The sequence below is a fragment of the Salvia hispanica genome, chromosome 6 (assembly GCF_029641045.1).
Source record: "Salvia hispanica isolate PSC_SH4W2 chromosome 6, Shi_PSC_v1, whole genome shotgun sequence".
NCBI lineage: Eukaryota > Viridiplantae > Streptophyta > Magnoliopsida > Lamiales > Lamiaceae > Salvia > Salvia hispanica.
The window spans coordinates 15,868,987-15,890,316 of NC_142697.1; the positions used below are offsets into that span (position 1 = coordinate 15,868,987).

The 21,330-nt window shown below is 36.6% G+C and overlaps 2 protein-coding genes across 2 annotated transcripts; both read right to left on the reverse strand.

Moving 5' to 3' along the window:
* Positions 1 to 6,352: 6,352 nt before the first annotated feature.
* LOC125197883 (zeatin O-glucosyltransferase-like) lies at positions 6,353 to 8,000 on the reverse strand. Its single transcript, XM_048096399.2, has 2 exons — positions 7,064 to 8,000; positions 6,353 to 6,966 (listed from the first exon to the last, which is right to left on the reverse strand). Exons 1-2 carry the CDS (start codon positions 7,889 to 7,891, stop codon positions 6,436 to 6,438), a joined length of 1,359 nt encoding a protein of 452 aa, XP_047952356.1. The 5' UTR covers positions 7,892 to 8,000; the 3' UTR covers positions 6,353 to 6,435.
* Positions 8,001 to 17,205: 9,205 nt separating this feature from the next.
* On the reverse strand, positions 17,206 to 18,732 carry LOC125207559 (zeatin O-glucosyltransferase-like). The gene has a single exon (XM_048106951.2). The coding sequence runs from the start codon at positions 18,665 to 18,667 to the stop codon at positions 17,294 to 17,296; it is 1,374 nt and encodes a 457-aa protein (XP_047962908.1). The 5' UTR covers positions 18,668 to 18,732; the 3' UTR covers positions 17,206 to 17,293.
* Between the last annotated feature and the right edge of the window lie 2,598 nt (positions 18,733 to 21,330).

The window sequence follows — 21,330 nt, forward strand, 5'->3', positions numbered from 1 at the left end:
CCTCTTTGAAATGGTGAATGACTGTTGTGAATCTCAAATTGTGACTTTGTATTACTCCCTCCGTCCCAGATAATTCGGGTCACTTTGACCGGACAGAGTTTTAAGAATTGTAATAAAAAGTGGGTTGAAAAAGTTAGTGGATTGTGAGTCCTAGCTTTATATATTAGTTCTATAATAAAATGTGAATAGAAATGAGTTAATGGAATATAGGGTCCACTTCCAAAAATGGTAAAAGTGAAGTGGGACAAATTATGTGGGACGGACCGAAATGGAAAACTGAGACGAATTATCTGGGACGAAGGGAGTATAATTTTTTGAAATCCCGAGCAAAAGATCTCTGCTCGGTCAATTCCAAGCACGTAAAAGTTGCTCGTTACAATAAAAAATAAATAAAATGAACATATTGACTGAGTTTTTTTTTAAATCCCGAGTAAAGATTCCGTGCTTGCAATATTCCAAGCACATCTAAAGTGCTCGCTGTAATTAATAAAAATAAAATGAATATCTTGCAATAGATTTCTGAAAATCCGAAAATTGTTCATCTTTTCTATGCCGAGCACATTAGTGGTGGTAGGGATTTTCCAAGCACGTTATATGTGCTCGCTATGTTTGAAAAATATATATCCACGATTTGCAATATTCCGAACAAAAGTGTTGTGTATTTGTTTTTTGATCCTGAGCATATTTAGAGTGCTCGCTTGTCTCCGAGCACAATTGTAGTGCTTGTATTTATAGGTGAACATGCACAAATATTCGCACAAATAAGGTGCGCGCAAGTATCAAACTAATTTTTTTTATTACTGTTGAATAATTTAACTTAGTATTTTTTTTTATTCTTCGAGCACATATTTTGTGCTTGCATATATTGGTGATGTTTCTTTGTATAACCCGAGCACTTTTGGAACGCCATAGTTCCATGAGTTGTCCATGATCGCAATTCTTGCAACTTAGCACATCATTTTATCATATCGCTGAGACATTTAGATGTGGTCGCTAATCTTCCGAGCATATATGATGGTGCTCGCTTATCTGCGTAAATAAAAGTAATTTATTTAATCAATATTCTAAATGACAGAATAATATAATCGAGGTTTTAGTAACTTCAATAAATAGTTTGAAACAAGATTTTTATGATGGTTTTATTTTGAAAGTATATGTGCTCTCTCAAATTGATATATGTAAAACGAAAAATGTATTGCATGAGTTTTTTTTTTTTTTTTTTTGAAAATCCTGAGCACGGTGTTAGTGCTCGTAGTATTCCGAGCACATATGATGGTGCTCGCTTGTCTGCATAAATAAAATTAATTTGTTTAATTAATATTCTAAAATGATAGAATAATATGATGAAGGTATGAGTAATTTCATTAGATAGTTTTAATGAAATTATTTTGAAAATATATGTGCTCTCTCAAATCTATATAATTAAAATGAAAAATGTATATTTTTTTTGGAAATCCCGAGCACGGTATTAATGGTCGCAATATGCCGAGACATTCATGATGCTCGCCATTCATAAAATGAAAGTAATTTAGTTAATTAATATTCTAAAATGATAGAAAAATATAATGGAGGTTTGAGTAATTTCATTAGATAGTTTTAAACAATATGTCCTGTTTTAAATATATATGTGCTTGCTCAAATCGATATAAATAAAATGAATTGTATTGTATGAGTATTTTTTTTTAAATCCCGAGCACAGACCTAGTGGTCGCAATTAAAAATAAATTTTTAAATTTTAATAAATTTTCAATTTTCTATGAAAGTGCTCGGAAGTTTTAAAAAAATATAATTTTTAATCATTTATCAACAATAATAAATTTAAACATATCAATATTTTTTATTAGTACATATAAATATCTCGGAAAATTTGCAAACAAAAAAAGTTGTGGATCATTCACCATAAATATTAGTCAAATTTATTTTGAACATAAAATATCAATTATTTTAAGCAATGAATCCGAGCAACATACTGTGTAAGTGCTCGGAAGTTATATAAAATACTTTATTAATAATTATTTAATAAGAACAATATTTTAAAACATGTCAATATTTTTTATTAGTACATAGAAGTATCTCAAAATATTTGCATACATAAAAATTTGTGGATCATTCACCATAAATATTATTCCATCTGTCCCGGATAATTCGACCCACTTTGATCGGGCACGAGTTTTAAGAAATGTAATGAAAAGTGAGTTGAAAAAGTTAGTGGAATGTGAGTCCTACTTTTATGGAGTATTAGTTTTATAATAAAATGTGAGCAGTAAGAGCATCCGCAATGGTGCTTAGGCCAGCCATAGGCCAGCCATAGACCAGCCATTCTCTCCCCTGCCACGTCAGCAACACTAAAAAAACCACTTGCCACGTCAGATTTAGGCCAGCCATAGGCCAGCCGCAATAAAAATAATTCAAAATATACTACATTTACGGAATTAAAATTAAGTTTAAAATACGGAATTAAATTTACGACACATATATGGGAAAATTCATTAATTGCATTTAAAAAAGTTACATAGATAAAAAAAAAATTACATGCATAATAAAGAAAAAAAACTATCGCCGTGCAATCCTCCGTGCCCACAACTCTTCAATTATATCCTTTTGGAGTTGAATATGAGCATCCACTTGGTGCATGTTGGCAAATTCCTTGAGGCGGCCGGCTTCATCGAGAGGTACCCCTTGTCGTACACTAGGGGTGGCCGTTCCGTGGCTTGGACCGGCTTCATCGTCACTGACCCAACTAGTCAGTTGTACGCCTTCGTCTTCGACGATCATGTTGTGCAGGATAATGCAAGCGTACATTATCTCGGAAACGCATCCGACATCCCACAAACGCGTTGGACCCTTAATTGCCGCCCATCGAGACTGGAGCACACCAAATGCGCGCTCCACGTCCTTGCGCGCCGACTCCTGTCGTTGCGCAAAGTAGGCCTTCTTTTCATCACTTGTTTGTCGGATCGTCTTTACAAAGACCGGCCACCGAGGGTATATCCCATCCGCCAAGTAGTAGCCCATATCATGCCGGTTGCCGTTGGCCACAAAAGAGACGGCTGGATCAATGCCCTGACACTTCTCGTTAAAGAGGGGAGACGAGTTCAGGACGTTGAGGTCGTTGTTCGACCCGGCTACCCCAAAATACGCATGCCAGATCCACAGCCGGTAATCAGCTACGGCCTCGAGGATTATCGTGGGGTTCTTTGACTTGTAGCCGGTCGTGTAGGCCCCCTTCAGGCAGTCGGACAGTTCTTCCACTCCCAATGCATACAGTCTATGCTGCCTAACATCCCGGAGAACCCATGTTTCTCCCCGTGCATCTGCATCAAATTCTGACAATCTTCGGGAGTAGGGCTTCGAAGGTACTGCTCACCGTAAATGCTGATCACGCCCCCACAGAACTCCTTCAGACATTTCAGGGCTGACGACTCACCGATGTGGAGGTACTCATCCCACATGTCTGCCGCGCCTCCGTAGGCCAACTGCCTGATTGCCGCCGTGCACTTTTGAATAGGGGTGTGGCCGGGTCTGCCAGCCGCGTCGTGCCTGAAGCGGAAACATAGATATCGACGCTCTAATGCGCCAACGATGTGCATAAACAACTCCCTGCGCATTCTAAAACGCCGTCGGAACATGTTGGCGGGAAACCGCGGGTTCTCTGCAAAGTAGTCGTCGTACAGCCGCTGATGTGCAGCTACGTGATCCCGATCAATCACTGCTCGGTGGTGGACAACTCGTGGAGGGCGAGGTATCACCTGCTGTTCCATCATACGCATGTACCGCTCCATCCCGCGGTTCATGTAGGCCTCCATAGCCTCGTTCATCCTCCGTTCGTACTCCTCGGGATCCCCACCACTACCACTACCGCTATCACCCGCGTTACTCATCGCTCGATGATGCTCTTGTACAGAAAGTTAGAGAGAGAGAAAACTCGTTAAAACAAGTGGTGCAAATAAAAATGAAACGAAAATCGCGTTTATATATGATTTAAAAAAAAAAATCAAAAATCGGCACTGGCCGATCGCTGGCCGATCGGGCCGCCACAATGGCTGCTAGCCGATCGGCCAGCGCTTCGGCCAGCGACGAGCGATCGGCCAGCCCACGCCGATCTGCTCGCCGATTTCGTGTTTGCCGATTGCAATGGTTAGGCTAGCCGATCGGCTAGCGCGACGAATCGGCTAGCCGGTCGCTAGCCGACCATTGCGGATGCTCTAATGAGTTAGTTGAATATAAGGTCCACTACCAAAAATCGTAAAAATAAAGTGGGACAAATTATGTGAGACGGATCGAAATGGAAAAATGGGACGAATTATCTGGGACGGAGGGAGTAAAATATATTTTGAACATAAAATATCAATATTTTTAAGCAATAATTCTGACCACCATAGAAGTGCTTGGAAAATGCCGAGCACCATATAAGTGCTCGGAAATTATAAAATAAATATAATTTTTAATTATTTAGCAACAAAATAAATTAAAACATGCCAATATTTTTTATTAGTACATAGAAATATCTCGGAAAATTTGCATACATAAAAATTTGTGGATCATTCACCATATATTAAAATTTATTTTTTATTATTATTTTAATACATTATTCTATCTTTAAGTATCTCCATTCTTCTTCTCTACTTGCATTTTCTGAAATTATATTGGCATTTTAATCTACTTACATATTTTGCGAACGCAACTAAAGGTGCTTGCTATGTTGCCGAGCACAAGTAGAAGTGGTTGGTAATTTCCAAGCACCGTTATAAGTGCTCGCTGGGTTGCCGAGCACAAGTAAAAGCAAATTGCTGGTTTGCCGAGCACAAGTAAATATGCTCGGTCGTTTTGCGAGCAAAGGTAAAAGTGCTCGATAGTTTCCGAGCACAAGTAAGGTGCTTGGCAAGTGTTGGTCGGGAAACAGTGTTTTTTTGTAGTGCCTTATGACCTTAATACTTGATCTTCGAAAAGAAAGTCACTTTCCTACATGTACATGTACTACTCCCTCCGTTCCATAGTAGTGGAGTTATTTTGCTATTTTGGTATGTTTCATAGTAGTGAAGTCATTTTCCTTTTAAGTAAAAGTCAACACATTTCTTTTCACTTATTTTTCTCTCAGTCTTACTTTATTCTTTTTACTTTTTTCTCTCTCTTACTTTATTATTATTTTATTTAATACATTACACATTATATTTGTAGGGATCAAATCATTCGGATTCACTAATTACCAGGACTTTTTTTCGATTACACCGCTACTGAGATTGCTAGTTTCAGAAGTTACAAGCCGAAATACAAAAGACAGTTACAATGGGATAACACTAAGTACAATCTAACAAGCTAAGCACATATAATCGGTTACAATCGGAATCCTAGCTAACTGTAGCTCCTCAACCGAGTCTGGAACCCAAAGCTATTCCAATTCAACGTCCTGCACACTAAGCAAACAAATCAGAAACACTAAGAACAGATCCTAGTGGATCTAGAATGAATGAACTGACACGGTATAAGGTCAGAAGATAGAGGAATGGGCTCAGGTAACAATGTGACTATGCTCCAAGGCCAAAGGAGCACCGCGAGACCGTCTGAATCAGAGATCTCTCAAGATCTCACTGAATACCACCAATGTTGTCGTCTCAACACGCATCAACACTTTCACACCGTAGGAAACTCTCAAGAACACCAGAACTTACAGATCCTCACAAGAACACGATGAAATCGCCTCTAGCTTTGCAGATCCAACTGAATCGTTAGATCTAGCGCTAGACTTTGCAAGGGAACCAAAGTGGTTACCTCTGCTAGTGATTTCACCGATCAAAACACTCTCAGTATACTAGAGAAGTGATCGGAATAGAAGATCGAAGAAGGAGGAAACCCTAGAATCGCCAGAGAGAGAGAGAGCGGAAGAGAGAGAATGTAAAGGGTAGAATGAGAGAAGGAAACCCGAGAGACACCCATTTACCTCTCTCTCAACAAACACACATAACATCCAACGGTGCAGCGAAGTGATCCGCGTGGAGTAGCAATGTGGCAGCCATCCAGCGGATCACTCAAAGGATCCGCGCTCCAACCGAGCCAGAACCTTGGGCCTTGAATTAATTAGTCAATGGGCTGTGCACAAAGAAGCCAAGACACCAATAAATCAAATATGGTCCATTAAGTTTCACAATATTTTTAATCTTGGTGCTGGAAAAAAATTTCTTTGCTACTATACTATGGAACGGATAAAATAATGACGTTAGAATCCAATAATACAATATGTTTAAGAAATTATTTAATTTAATGATGGAAAAGTGGATGTCAAAATTAATAAAATGAGAAATAATGAATTATTTAAATGTGAACGGAGAAACTGTATATCACAACAAACCAAAAGTAATTAAAAACGCTTTATTCCCCACCAAGCATACACAATTCCAATAGAAAAAATAAGAAAGGAAAAGAAGAAAACAAAAACACTCATTGTCGCGTAATATGAGCAATAAACGCATCCAACTCAAGCCGCGACGCGCCGCCTTCCTCCGTCGCCCCTCGAACGACTGCGGCCAGCTCCTCCGCCTTCTTCCTAGCCTCGCCACCTTCCTCTGATTCAATCAGCCTCCTCACAGCATCCTCCACCATCTCCACCGTCACAACCTCGCCCCATCTCCTCACCGGCAGCCCCACCTTCAGCACCTCCGTGATGAAAACCGCGTTGGTGGGCTGATCCGAATGCATCGGCCAGGCGGCGATCGGGACCCCCATCTTGATGCTCTCGTTGCACGAATTCCATCCACAGTGGCTCATGAAGCCACCCGTGGAGGGATGCGCTAAGATCTCCGGCTGCGGCGCCCACTCTCTCACCACAACTCCTCTCTCTTTAACCCTCTCCTCGAACCCCTCCGGGAGCTCAACCCTCCGCGCCTCCCTGTCGAACACATTTGCTGTGTCGGCTTCTCTCAGCACCCATATGAACTTCTGCCCGCTCCGCTCAAGTCCCTCAGCTATCACCTATACCATTAACATCAAAACTTTGTTTATATTCTGATACAGACCAAACATAGGAATTCATCCTGAAAGACTAGTCAAACTAGTCAAAGGCCTGTACCTGTACTTCATGGTCAGTGAGGGTCGTGGTGGTGCCGAATGAGACGAAGATAACCGACCTCGGCCCCTGTTTATCCAGCCACATGAAGATTTGATTATGGGATTCTGATTTTGAAGGCTTCTCTGGAATCAGCGGCCCGATAGCCCAGCTCTTCAGGCCTCCGGCAATCTCCTTGCTTTCCAGTATCTCCAAAAACGGGCCTTCAACCGATCTGCAAGTATTAATAATATCTCCGGATCTCAAAGCCATCCCTTCATCCTGCAATCCGATGAAGGAATAAAGCTCTTCGGAGATGGTGGCTGATACCGGCGGCAGCTCCCGCAGCCGCGGGATGGGGCAAGTTATCCCCATCATCTCCGTAATGAACTTCACCTGACAGTAGGCGGAGAGGCAGATGAAGGCGTAGGATTCCGCATTGGGAATGTTAGCAACATCCTTGACCACGGAGGCTATTAAGGGGTCGTGGATAACAATGACCCTGCGATGCTCGAGTGCCAGACTTCGCATCAAGTCTCCCAGGGGGCCCACCATGCTCGTGGCAGCGTCCCAGGCGGGCTGGAGGTGCGTGGGAAATTTCTTGGTTGGGTTAGGGAGCGGAGGCGGAGAGGCGAAGGGCGGCACGGGGAGGTCTTGGAATATGATCTTGTCGACGTCGGTGGGATTGAGGGCGTTGGCGCGGAGTCTGGCCTGGCGGTTGAAGACGGCGGAACCAACGTAGTGGACCGGAATCTTGTAGGAGGAGATGTGGCAGGAGAGCTGCAGCATTTGATTCAGATGGCCCTGAGCTGGGAAAGGAACCATTATCACTGATATTTCTTCATTTCCCATTTTGGTTTCGTACAACAATTTTGGTCTTGGTTTTTGGGGTGTGTTTTCTTACTTTAATTTTGCTTTAGGTGTTAATGTCTTTATATAGATGACAGTAATACTACTGTTTGCATGATTATATAGCCAATTTAGTTTACATTATCATATTAATTTTACAAACTTTATGCGTTCACCGAAAGATCAGCTTTCTAATATCATGGGAACGCAGAGAGGAGATGGGCACTGAATTTGAAACGTAATGCAATTGTAAAATGCGCACAACGGGGCCACAAATCTTTTTGGATAGATTTCTGTTTTAAATTTTCTTCACAAAAGTACAAAATGCGCACATTATTCTATAAATTTGTTTCGCTTAAAATTGCAATGTGAGGTCGTTTATTGCCCGAGAGCCAAATGTTTAGCATACTGGAAATGACGACTGTTGGCCCAAGATTATTGGTTCGGAACCGGCAAGTTTCTCGAAATATCTCAATCATACTTGAGTATAATTTGAATTTATTTCTATAGAACTTATCAAGTACTCCCTCCGTCCCCTATTAGGAGTCACTCTTTGACCGGGCACGAGTTTTAAGAAATATAAAGAAAAATTGGTTGAAAAAGTTAGTGGAACGTGAGACCCATTTTTTTATATTGGTTTTATAATAAAATGTGAGTGAATTGAGTTAGTGGAATGTGAGACCTACTTACTATTTATGGTAAAAATGAAGTGTGACTCTTAATTGGGGACAGATCGAAATGGAAAAGTGTGACTCTTAATGGGGGACGGAGGGAGTAAATCGCAACCATATTTCACATTGCATATAATTTTCAAGTATAATTACACCATCAATTCCATTGAAAAATCATGTTGATTAGGTAGTTATCATGTCCATTTGATAATGAGGTCTAAACTAAACCTAATCTATTAAGAAAACTCTGATTCCGAACACAAATCCGACCTGATTCCTTCAAATGCGAACGTGACCCGCACACGAAATGGACTCGTTAACGACAAGATACAATATAGGTCGGCGCGACATAATTACAACACGATAACGACAGTTACCGAATCAACTTTATAACGAATTAACCTAACAACGTTACATGTTACTCCCTCCGTGCCACAAAAGAGGTCACACTTGTGGGAAGACACAAAATTTTAGGAGGTTTTATTTTGTGTGTTAAGTGGAGAGAGAAAATATAATATTTATATTAATGTGAGAGATAATTTTTTTTAAAAATGGAAATGTGACATCTTTTATGGGACGAAGTCCGTATTATTTAAAGATCGAGTAATGTTATATACCGGACATTACACCATATTGTGACATTGTTAAACTATTATGGATTTATTTAGAGTTGTTTAATTGGTATTGGATGATTTGGCATTTGCGTTAGAACAATTCTAATACAATTTGGTATTGAATTTTCGGATTTTGGTATTGGACTTTTAGATTTTTAGATTGTTATTTTATTGCAATTTTGATTCTTTCGGGTCATAACAGATTTCATAGATCAGATTTATGGATTCAGATCTTCAGACAATTTGGTTCGGGTCAGATCAATTTATATATTTCATAGTTTAGATTTTCAGATTGGGCAAAAATCTGACCGCTCACCCGTAGTTTAGGTTGCTAGCGTGTGAATTCGGGGGACTGCTGACTAAATTCGTTGTCCAGATTCCATCTTCTTTACTTTGCAATAAAACTCTTTTAGGCTGTGTTTGGTACCATGGAATTGGAGCCTTGGAATTGGAGGCTCCAATTCCAATTCCACTGTTTGGTAGTACAAAAATAAGTGGATTTGGAATTGAATTTCAATTCCACCAACTCTAATTCCTCAATTCTAATTCCATATATTAAGAAAAGAATTATAAAACTAATTCCATATGAAACCGGGTCAGAATTAGAAAAAAGCGCGGATCCTATTACGGGTCAAAAACTAAACGGGTCAAATATAAATGAAAAAATTGCCTCTGCGCGTTTCTCCTCCTCCTCCTCTCTCCATCTCTCTTCGCGCCCCCAGCGGCTCTCTCTGTGCTCTAGCCGATTAATCTTTACGATCAATGGCTGCGAGTGTGCCCTAGCTGATTAATCTCTACAATCAATGGATAATCAGGTAACTCCGGCTATTTTCCCCTATAATTTCTTGTTGTGGATAAAACGGTGGTGGTATTTTTGGTTTAGTTGTATGGCAATAGTTTTGTTCAATGTAATGGTGGGTGTTGCCTATTCATTAATTACACAAAATAAGGCAATCAATGAATGATGTGATCACTTGGTTGATGAATGTGGTTGGGTGGAGTGAGATCCGATTTACCCCCAAATCAAAGAGATGAAAAACTCAAACCATGTGACAAATATGCTAATACACCCCAATATTGTTTTCTGGTTCTGATCCTCGAGGCAAGATTCAGATTCGATGCTAATCCCCTCTCACTCTCTCACTCTCTTTGTCTCTTGCTAATTAATTAATTAGAGGGATCAATAGTAGTACTTCTAACAATGGAGAGTGAATACAGTCTTTTTGTACTTATATCTTTTGTTTATTTATATTGTTGAACTATAGTTTGAACTGGGGCATATATCTTGAATTTGTCCAAATCCAACACCAATTCTATCTCTTCTTCCTTGTATGGCTATTCATCTAAGATGCTTTTGTTGGATTGGAGCTTACTTGAAGAAGCAGTCCCCCTACCCTCCTTTTGAGTTTTTGAGTTAAAAATCCTACTTTTTTTTTACCAAGTCCTACACTTCAAATTCCAACTTGCATATAAAGTTTGAAGCTTTGAATTCTGCAAAAAGATACTACTATTTTCTTTGTTGTTGGATGCATGAAGGTCTTGAATAAATAAGAGTTTTATTAAAAGTAACAAAAATGGCATGGTGTATCAGATCTCATATAGCTGTGATATTGAACTAAAGCTCCATTGTTTTTATGCTGTCTGTATCTATACATCTCTATAGTTGCATAGTTATTTTCTTGACTTGAATGATTACATTTAAGATAGTGGAAGCTGTTGGATTCCATCTATGTAAGTTTGTTGCAAAGCTTGAGTTTGATCTCTTCTCATCAATTTTTGGCTTTGGTTAAATTTATTGGTGTCTTGATTTTCTGCCAAAGAAGTTTTGGTTTTTGTTGATGTTTAACATTCTGTTATTGGATGAGGTTGATGCTGAGATTCAAACTACAGTTGCTCAAGGTGATGTTTACAACGAGGAAGAGGCGCAACCATATGTGTTGGGTGGTTATCGTAATGAGATATAAGAGACTCAACACTCAAATGGAATTACAATTGTTCAAGTTACAAATGAATGGACTAGATTTAGGGATAATCTAGCTTATACTATTTACTATTTACTTATTTATTGACATTTGTATAATATTTTCTTTTATGATTTGTGTATCAATTCGATGTTGTATCAGGACTACATATGACGTGATATAATTTGTACATAACTATATTCATGTTTAATTATCTTGTATTTGAATTATATTGGATTATGTATACTCCATATAAAAACTATTTTATATGTCAAAAATAAGAAACATGTTATCTTGATTATGTTATTATAATTATATATTAAGTGTTTTTATGATATAACTAGAGTTAATAAAAAAAAAATTAAATATTAGAGGAGAAAAAAATAAACATGTAAGATTTATTAAAAAATGATTATTTAAAAAAATGAGTTATTTTAAAAATTTTAAATTTTGATTTGAATTCCAATTCAATTTCAAATCCAATATTCTGAATGCCAAACAAATGATTTGGAATTATAATGCAATTCCATACCAATTCTTTGATTATACCAAACAAAGGATTTGGAATTGAATTATAATTCAATTCCTTCCGATTCAATTCCATAGAATTCCAATTCCAATTCAATTCCAATTTCGTGTACCAAACGGACCCTTACTATTAAAACTCAATGGAGTGATCAAACACCAGAATATAGACCAAAACATACTACTAAATTATGCAATATTAACTGAAATAACACCAAGTTGAAGTGTTTAACCCCTAAAAAATGTAAAATATGTGTGGATCAAACTTGTAGTGCACATATCTGGTAAGTCGATATGAATTTACCGAGTTCATACCAAAATCGCTTGATGCGCAGGTTTACCGTCGTATGTAATTAACTAAGTTTATATCAAAATACTACTTGGTGCTCAAGTATGACAAACGTAATATGAATTGAAGGTTTGATAAGTTTGTATGGATTAACTGAGTTAAAAATAAGAAATACATGAAATGGTATTTTCATCTATTTAAAAAAAAAAAACTGCTCCATATATTAGATTTTAATACTATATGTTTACACACTAATACTCCTAGTTTTGGGGGAGTGATCAATTGCTAACTCACTCTCTAGTTGCTACCTACAACTCATTTAAGACCGTATGATTTTAGAAATCTAATGGTCTAAAATTTGCCACGTGTAATTTTCATTTTTATTAACTAAATCGAAAAAGATAAAAAAAACTACTCTCTCCGTTTCATGGTAATAGAGTCATTTTGCCATTTTGGTATGTTCCATAGTAATAGAGTCATTTCCCTTTTTAATAATAAGTCAACACATTTTTCTACACCTACTTTACTTTCTCTTACTTTTCTCTCTTTTCATCTCTCTACCTTTTTCATTTTCCACTTTATTCTCCCTTTACTTAACTCACCTAACACAATTTTCTTTAATCTCCGTGCCGAAAAGAAACTCCTCCATTACTATGGAACGTAGGGAGTACCAAATTAGGGTTTTGGATGAAAATGTCAATATAGTGTTTTGAAAATATCAACACAATGCTTTGGGAATGTCAACACATTGTTTTAAGAATGACATTCTACATGTATTATATTGACATATTTTATATACTATGTTGACATTTGTTGCTGTACGAAAAAATTGAAAATTTTCAAAAAAAAATTCAAATTTTGACATTGGAACATATGCAAGTGAGATCTCGTTAGAATCCTTATGAAATTATCTTTAATTTGATATATATTGTGCGAAAAATAATTTGAATCGAGAAAGTTATATGTGTTATAAAATTATGTGATATTTTTCAAAAGTTAGTTACAATTAATTTGTTGTAAATTGACCTTAATACCGTTATTGACGTTGTTTGTTAGTAATAAACACTTCTCTAGTTTTGACTATCCTGATGCTTGAGTAGTAAGTTTTTTTGAATTAATTAACTATTTATAGTAGATTTATTGTGCACCAAAGAACAAAATGATCTTTACTTCCTCAGTAATAAATAATTAATATACTGATTATAAAATTTATCTGTTCTTCAATAATTTTAATAGTTTAATGTTACTGTGCTAGTCACTAGTTTTAGGGGGCCAATAGTTTCTAAACTGAAGCATATCTATTAGATTTTAATAGTATATGTTTACAATTAACTAATACTCCTAGCTTTGACTAGCTAACTTGATGCTTGAGTAGTAAGTTTTTTTTTTACTGAATTAATTAACTATTTATAGTAGATTTATTGTGCGTCAAAGAACAAAATGATCTTTACTTCCTCAATAATAAATTAATAAACTGATTATAAAATTTATTTGTTCTTCAATAATTTTAATAGTTTAATGTTACTGTGCTAGCCACTAGTTTTGGGGGACCAATAGTTTGAAAGAAGAAGAGTTTGATACGACTATATCTTTCGGTGATTGATTAGTTATATTAGAAAAGAAATCAGTTGCACATGTATTAGACTGGGACATAGTAGAAAATTAGAAACTACGTACTTGACTAGATTCTAACTTTTTCTAAATATACATTGACATTGCGTTCTAGTCGAGCCATTTCATTTTATACATTTATTTTGGAAAAAAATGATGATTAATAGTTAAAGCTGAGTGATAGTAAAGTAGAGTAGATGAGAGAATAATGATATTTTTCCATTTTAATTATTTAATATCATTTTTATAAAATGAGTGCAGAAAATGAAATGACTCAACAACCGCGGAACAAATGGAATAGTTGTTTTATAGATTTATGTCGTTTTATTTTATGTGTTAAGTGGAGAGAGTGAAATAAGAGAGAGAATAAAGTAGAGATAAATGTATTTCCAATTTTAGTCATGAGTCATTTTGGTTGGGACACACCGAAAAGAAAAGTGAGTCATCTTCAGTAGGACGGAAGGAGTAAATATATTTGTTTATTAAATTAATCAAATATTTGCAAAAACCAAAAAAAAATGAAATTTAAATTTAATATGAAAGATCAACTTAACAAAAAATATAATGTTGAAGATCAATATAATTGAGTAACAATTGAGTTCACCATTAAAATATAATGGTGCCATCACTTTTTGAGCAAAAATAAATCAATTCAAATATTAAGAACTAAAAACAACCAAACAAAATCTTTGAATTAAAATCATATCGTTATCGGTTATGTTTGTTAGAGAAAAGATAAATGTTAATTCAAAAAATGGATTCGAATCTTATTATAATAATACAAATATTTTTATTATCTTTTTGTCAGAAGGAAGCTCTTCTTATTGTCAGAACTACGTTTCTATAACAATCATTCATCTGGAACGGGGTCAAACAAATCGCTTAGAATCTTTATCCAATTCCAATCTCGTACGCCTACTGAGACATTATGTTTACGATAAAAAGTGCTACTGTATTATTTTATGCATGATGCGATTTTTTCTTATAATTCATTTTACAGAAATGTCGTTCTCATATTTCGCATAAGAAGGTTGCATTTAAATTGAAATTGTATTCGTTGAGTATAGGCCTTTATCTACAATTGGGTTCGGCTATTTTATGTGTCACTGGCCCAAATGCCTGTGAGGCCCCATATATCTAAGAGGCCCGTTTTCAAAAGTATCCTGATGGCTGCCACATCTATGCTCCACCCAAACCGCTATTCTTGACCGTTGGATTTGAGGTGTGTTTATATCAAGAGACATTTAGAGTATCCGTAGCGGGCTCTTGTCCGTCCTTGCCAGCGGCGGGGACGCCGCTTGTCCGCTGCTGCGAGCCGTCTGTCCTTGCCAAAAGCAGGGCGGTGCTCTTAAATAAGAGCACGTCCGTGCCGCTGAGTAGCTGACGTGGCGGCACGCGATCGGCCAACGACAATTTCGTTTTTTTCAAATTTTTTTTAAAAACTTGAATTTTAATTTAAAAAAATCATTTTTAAATAAAAAAAATATTTTCCCACTTTTCAATAAATTATATCCGTTTTCTACACACTTTTAATTTATTTTTCAATTTTTTTCCCCAAAATTCACATTTTAATTATGTATTTTTATTTTCATATGGTAGAAATATTTTTAGTAATTGAAGTATTTACATTGAATAATAGAATAGTGAGACCCTTGAACTTGTCCTTGTGGAAGAGCACGGATGTGAGTGTTGTGCTCTTGCCTTAAAGACAAGGAGTAAAAGTGGGTCCGGGCCCACCTCTATGCTTTTATCTAAGAACACGAATGGAGATGCTCTTAGTCTCTTGGGCTACACTGAGCCCCTTCATTCAGTACCAGTCTTTCACACTCTTCCACTCTCTCCCTCTCTTTTTCTTCTTCTCTCTCTCCCTCTTATCGATCTTCTTCTCCGATCATTCGATCTCCCCTTTTTGTGACTAAGATAACTTATTATTGCTAACCAAAGTGGCGAGCAAATCTTTATTTTTATGTACTCCATTATATAGGATTAATTGTACTATAAATTTTTGTGATATATTCTCTATGTCACCATTTAGAGAATCATTATGTTATTTTGAGTTATCCATGTCCAAAAAATATGTAATTTTTCTATTTTTTCACATTCAACTACTCCATTCGTTCTACTCATAGCTGAGTCGCTTCTTTTCTGCACTCGTTTTAAGAAAATCATAAGACTTTTCTCTACATAATTCTTTTCTTTTATTTTACTCTTTCTCCACTTTAACTACTCTCTTTCCTCATAGTTGAGGCAAAACTTTCGCAATAGAGTTTAAGAAAGGGATGTTTATTGTGTTAAGTAAATAGATAAAAAAAAGTAAAAGAGAGAAAAAAGTAGAGAGAATAGGGTAGAAAGTGAATAAAGTAGAGCAATTAAAGTACGAGAGAGTAAACTAAAAGTGAGAAAAAAGTGTTACCATATATAGAAATGACTCTACTATGAGGGAACGAACAGAGTTAGAGTATAAAACCAATACTCCCTCTATCCCATAACTATATATGCACTTTTCGTTTATAGAATGTTTTGTCCCAGCTCATTATTCATATACATTTATTTATTTACAACTTATACCACACGGTCCACCATTAATCATTAATAATAATGTGGGTCTCACTATTCACTAATACTACCTCCGTCCCCCAAATTTTGACACAGTTTACCATTTCGGTCCGTCCCTGAAAATTTGACACACTTCACTTTTACCATTTTTGGTAGTGCACCCCATATTCCACTAACTTATTCCTACTCACATTTTATTATAATACTAATACTTTAAAAGTAGGACCCACATCCCACCAACTTTTTCAACTCACTTTCCATTACATTTCTTAAAATATGTGCCGGGTCAAAGTATGTCAAAATTTGGGGACGGAGGTAGTAGTATTTTAATTATCTTTTTCCTCATTTCTCTTAATTTATCAATTGTACATTAACTCTCGTGTTATTTTAAATACACATATTTTTATGGGTGAAAAGAGTATTAAAAACGAATCTCACATTTCACCTAATTTCTTCCTTTTTTCTTTTATTCAAAAAGTCAAACAATTTATGTTTAATCAAAATGAATCTCAAACGTATAATTGTGTAAATAAGAGTTCCAAGTACCACACACCTAGGATTTCCCAATTGCAACATTGTTGTGAACAAATTTTACTTGAAGAATCTTAAAGTTGGTCTAGCATTCAAATGAATTTTGATCTAGTTCCCCTATAATGTATCTTAATACTCCCTTTGTCCAAAAAAAATAGAGTAATTGGTGTATGACACGAGTTTTAATGTAGAATTAGTAAAGTAAGAGAGAAAGGAAAAAAGTAAGAGAGAATGAGAAAAAGTAAGTGAGAAGTAGTGTTAGTGGAATGATGTGTAGGGTTGTTATTTGTTGAAAACTTTTCATAAATGAATATGCTCTATTTTTTGTGAACGACTAAAAATGATAGATATACTCTATTTTTTGTAGACGGAGGGAATATTATTTTATTTTATTATAAATGTAGAGTAGGAAATGTTTTAGGGTGTGGTGTAAGTGATCCGCTCTGGTCATAATGACCTTTAAAACGGCGAAATTGAGATTGCTATAATTGCTATACGCGGTCCAAATAAAGTACACTAATTAAATCAAAATCCAAGCATTTCAAGATTCTTAGTTGAATAAAACACCAATTGAGAATAAAACACTATTAATAATGTATAGATCCAAAGTGCGAATTAGCCGGAACCAATTTCTAATACATAAAGTACTAGTGATCTAGTCTAGTAATATGGGCAATAAATCTCTCTATCTCCATGCAACTCTCACCACCTTCCTCCATCGACTTCCTCACGGCGGCTCCCACCTCCGCCGCCCTCCTCCGAATCCCCTCCCCCTCCTCCGACGCCATCAACCTCACTACGGCATCCTTCACCGCCTCGGCCTCCACAACCTCCAACCGCCGCCCCCACTCCCTCACCTCCACCCCAACCCCAAGCACCTCCGTCACAAATATCGCGTTGATCGGCTGATCAGAATGCATCGGCCACGCCGCCATCGGCACCCCCACCGTCAAGCTCTCCAAGCACGAATTCCACCCGCAGTGGCTCATAAACCCCCCCGTCGATGGGTGCCCCAAAATCCCCATCTGCGGCGCCCATCCCCTCACTACAATCCCCCTCCCTTTAACCCTCTCCTCAAACCCTTCCAGCAGCTTTATCCTCCGACCGTCTGCACCGCCGGCGAATATGTCGGCCCTATCCGCTTCTCTCACCACCCATACAAATCTCTGCCCGCTCTCCTCCAACCCCATAGCTATCTCCGCATATTCTTCATCCCGGAACGACGTCGTTGTCCCAAACGAAACGTAGATCACCGATTTCGGAGGCTGTCGATCGAGCCATTTTAAACAGTACTCATCGCTGCTTTCTGTCTCTGAGAAGAAACCCCTCGATCTGATCGCCCACTGCTTCTTCCCGCCGCTGATCTCTTCTCTTCCCATCAATCCGATGTAAGCCTCGTCGATCAATCTGACGGTGTTGTGAATGTCTCCTGCTCTCTCTAGAATGTTCTCAGATGCAGAGAAGTAGAGCGCCCCCTCCGGTATGAACTCCCTCACGGAAGGAAGCTTCTCGAGCATGGCGTCTCGCAGTTGGAAGGGCTTCCCCATCACCTCCCACAGGATGAGGAACAGATTGAACGCCGAGAGGCAGTTGAAGGAGTAGGACTCGGCGCTGGGGACCGCCACTGCGTCCCGCACAGCCTCTGCCCCCATCCTGTCGTAGACGACCACCAGCCTGGTCGTCGTTTGCGACAGTTTCTGCGCGAGCAGACCTATCTGCTCGCGCAGGCCCGCGTAGGCCAGTGTGGCAGGCGCGAGGTGCATCGGCACCTTGTCTGCCGCGTGCGGGTCGGGGGCGGGGGCGTCGATCGGGGGAGTTGGAAGGTCGTGGAAATGGATTGCGTCGAGTTGTAGGCCGTGGGACCGCAGCCGCACCTGGCGGTTGTGGGTGGTGGTGCCGACGAAGTGCACGGGGATGCCGCGGGAGGAGATTACGCCGGAGAGTTGGAGGAGCTGATTGAGATGGCTTTGGCATGGTAGAGGCACCATGAGCACGGCGGCTTGAGTTTTGGCTTCTTCCATTTTTATGCAAATTTGTGTGCTAAATTAGGCGACCGTTAATAAATGGGTTTAAATCATAGTAGCAATTACAATATGATCATTTTTATTGATAAAACAATTGATTGTGACATTTTATCAAATGTGTCGTGGCGCATGTGCTTTGTTCTTGCCGTCGGTTGAAGGGATATGTATAATTTCTGTTAGGATATGCCGTCACAAGCAGAAGAAATTTTGCGTTACAAAACAAAAATCAGTGGTTCTATATTAGCATGTGTGACGTGGATCTCAATTTATTGGTTCTGATATACTGACATTTTCCTCCAATTCATACGAATAAAAAAAGTATACATTAGCCGATTTTGTTTTGTTTTTATTTGAAACAAGATATTGGCTGTAAAAGATGTTGGTTATATTATTGCTTAGGACATTTCATGAGTTACATGGATATAGTTATGTGCCTAATATTCTTCAATCAAATCGAATATTTATCTCCATGTGTTCAATCCATATATAATTGGCGCGGGCCCATGTCTTAAATGTAAGGCCACCACTTCCCTGGCCCATAAATCTTTTATTGCATCAAACTATTACTGTCCACTTCTATAAAATGCAAAACGGGTATTCTTCAATCTTTGATAAGATGAATTGTTGGAGATTAATATTAATTAACAAGTTAATGATATTTTACATCACTTCTTTTTAAATATATTTTTTTTTCAAAGGTTATTTGTATGTGAATTCGTGAACTTTCGTAGTTTTGCAGACCATGTCAATTCTTAGTCAGTTGCAACAACAGAACAAATCAAAAGTTCATTACTATAATACTAGAATTTGCCAAAGTTAAAAAGAAATTTATATTCAAATAACTCTGATAAAAACCATAAATTTGTCTTCTAGCTAAAACGGAAATGAGAGTCAATAAATTGATTATATAGATATTTGTATAAAATTAAAAAAAAAACAAGGTTAAAAAACATAAATATAACTTAATACTATTTGATTTTTGTACTTAATATTTAAGCTGGTCTCATATGTAAGCATGCGTACAAGATGACCTCAAGGAATTATAATTTGCAAATATAATCTCTTCTAAATTATTGCAAATGGTAATTAATACGCTGTCATTTTAAGTGGAGTATATATAATAACTAGAAAGTCCCAGTATTCATTTTAATTTATGCGAAATTATATTTTCGCGTAATGATCAAACATTCAAAGTTTCAACCGACATGAAATCTTGAATGGATTGAACAGTAGATCTGTTGCCGTAATTATAAAATATTCAAAGTTTCAAACGACAAGAAATCTTGAAATAGAATGAACAGAAGATCCTTAGATTATTTGATTACACAAAGATTTGGTGTTTTTTTTTCAAGGATGGTGTTTCTTGATATGCCTAACTTTTAATTCACACATCAATTTAGTCCGGCTAATATAGTTTGACCGAGATTTACAGTTGACAAAAAAATTAATTTTATGATATAAAGTCATATAAAATCAGTCTATCCTCTGAGTAATGATTGTGATTGTGATTCTGATACAATAATTTTCTTACTTTTAATTGATTTCTTATGAATGACAAATAGTTAATTAAAGTTTGTCAATTAGATATTGAGTTATATATGAGATTAATTAATATGTCGATTAATTTTACGCCAGAAAATAAGTTCTATTTGTCAAATCCTATATTTAATTAAATATTATTAATAATGGGACTCCATTATGCATTAACATTATTTTTACTAAATTTCTTCATTATATTTTTATTTTATTTATTATTTTTTCTTTTATTTTATCAATTATGCAATAAAACTCATGCTATTAAAAAGTTTTTATTTTTAAAGGCAGAAATTATAATCTTCACTTTTTAGCATAAATTGAAATAAATGGCACAATGCAAAATCTATCACATTTTGATTTTTTGAACAAATATATTATTTTCTATCCCAACTAAGTTAAGACATGTTTTAGACACGAAGATTAAAAAATAGTGTCAAATGAAGAAAAATACAATAGGAGAAAATAGAGTTAGAGAAATTTATAAGAAAAAGTAGAGTAGAAGTAAGAAAAAATAAGAGTAATTAGATATTTTATTTTTTGCCAAAAAAATGACTTAACTTAGTTGAGATAGCCTGAAAAAGGAATATAACCCAATTTAGTTGTGACGTAATGAGTACTCAATTTTGGGTGTACACTAAAACAAATCCAAAATCACATCAGATTTTGTGAGTATAAAGAGTAAATGGATAAAGAATAATTCTTCCGTCCCAATGTAGATGTCACATACTCCCTCCGTCCCAATAAATATGAAACATTTGGTTTCCGGCACAAGATTTTATGCAAGTGTTGTTTTGTGAGTTAATGAAGAGAGAGTAAAGTAAGAGAGAGGGAAAAGTAGAGAGAGTGATGTTTCTATTTTAGGAAACGTTGCATTTCTAATGGGACAGAAGGAGTATTTTTTAGTCTGTTCGCCGTATAAAAGATGTCACATTTGCAAAAAGAAAAAATTCTATTTGACATTAATATATAAAAATATATTTATTCTCTACATTTAATACACGAAATAACATTTGCTAAAATCTTATGCTATCACTAAGTGTGACATTTACTCTGAAGTGGAGGGAAATTTACATTAAGTTTCGCCATTTATACTTATATGAGTATTGTATGAATATATGAAAATG

Coding starts and splice junctions, on each gene's coding strand:
- LOC125197883 (XM_048096399.2), bottom strand. CDS start 7,891: ATGGGAAATGAAGAAATATCAGTGATAATGGTTCCTTTCCCAGCTCAG. Junction 6,967..7,063: donor TCACTGACCATGAAGTACAG/GTACAGGCCTTT, acceptor TTAATGGTATAG/GTGATAGCTGAGGGACTTGA.
- LOC125207559 (XM_048106951.2), bottom strand. CDS start 18,667: ATGGAAGAAGCCAAAACTCAAGCCGCCGTGCTCATGGTGCCTCTACCA.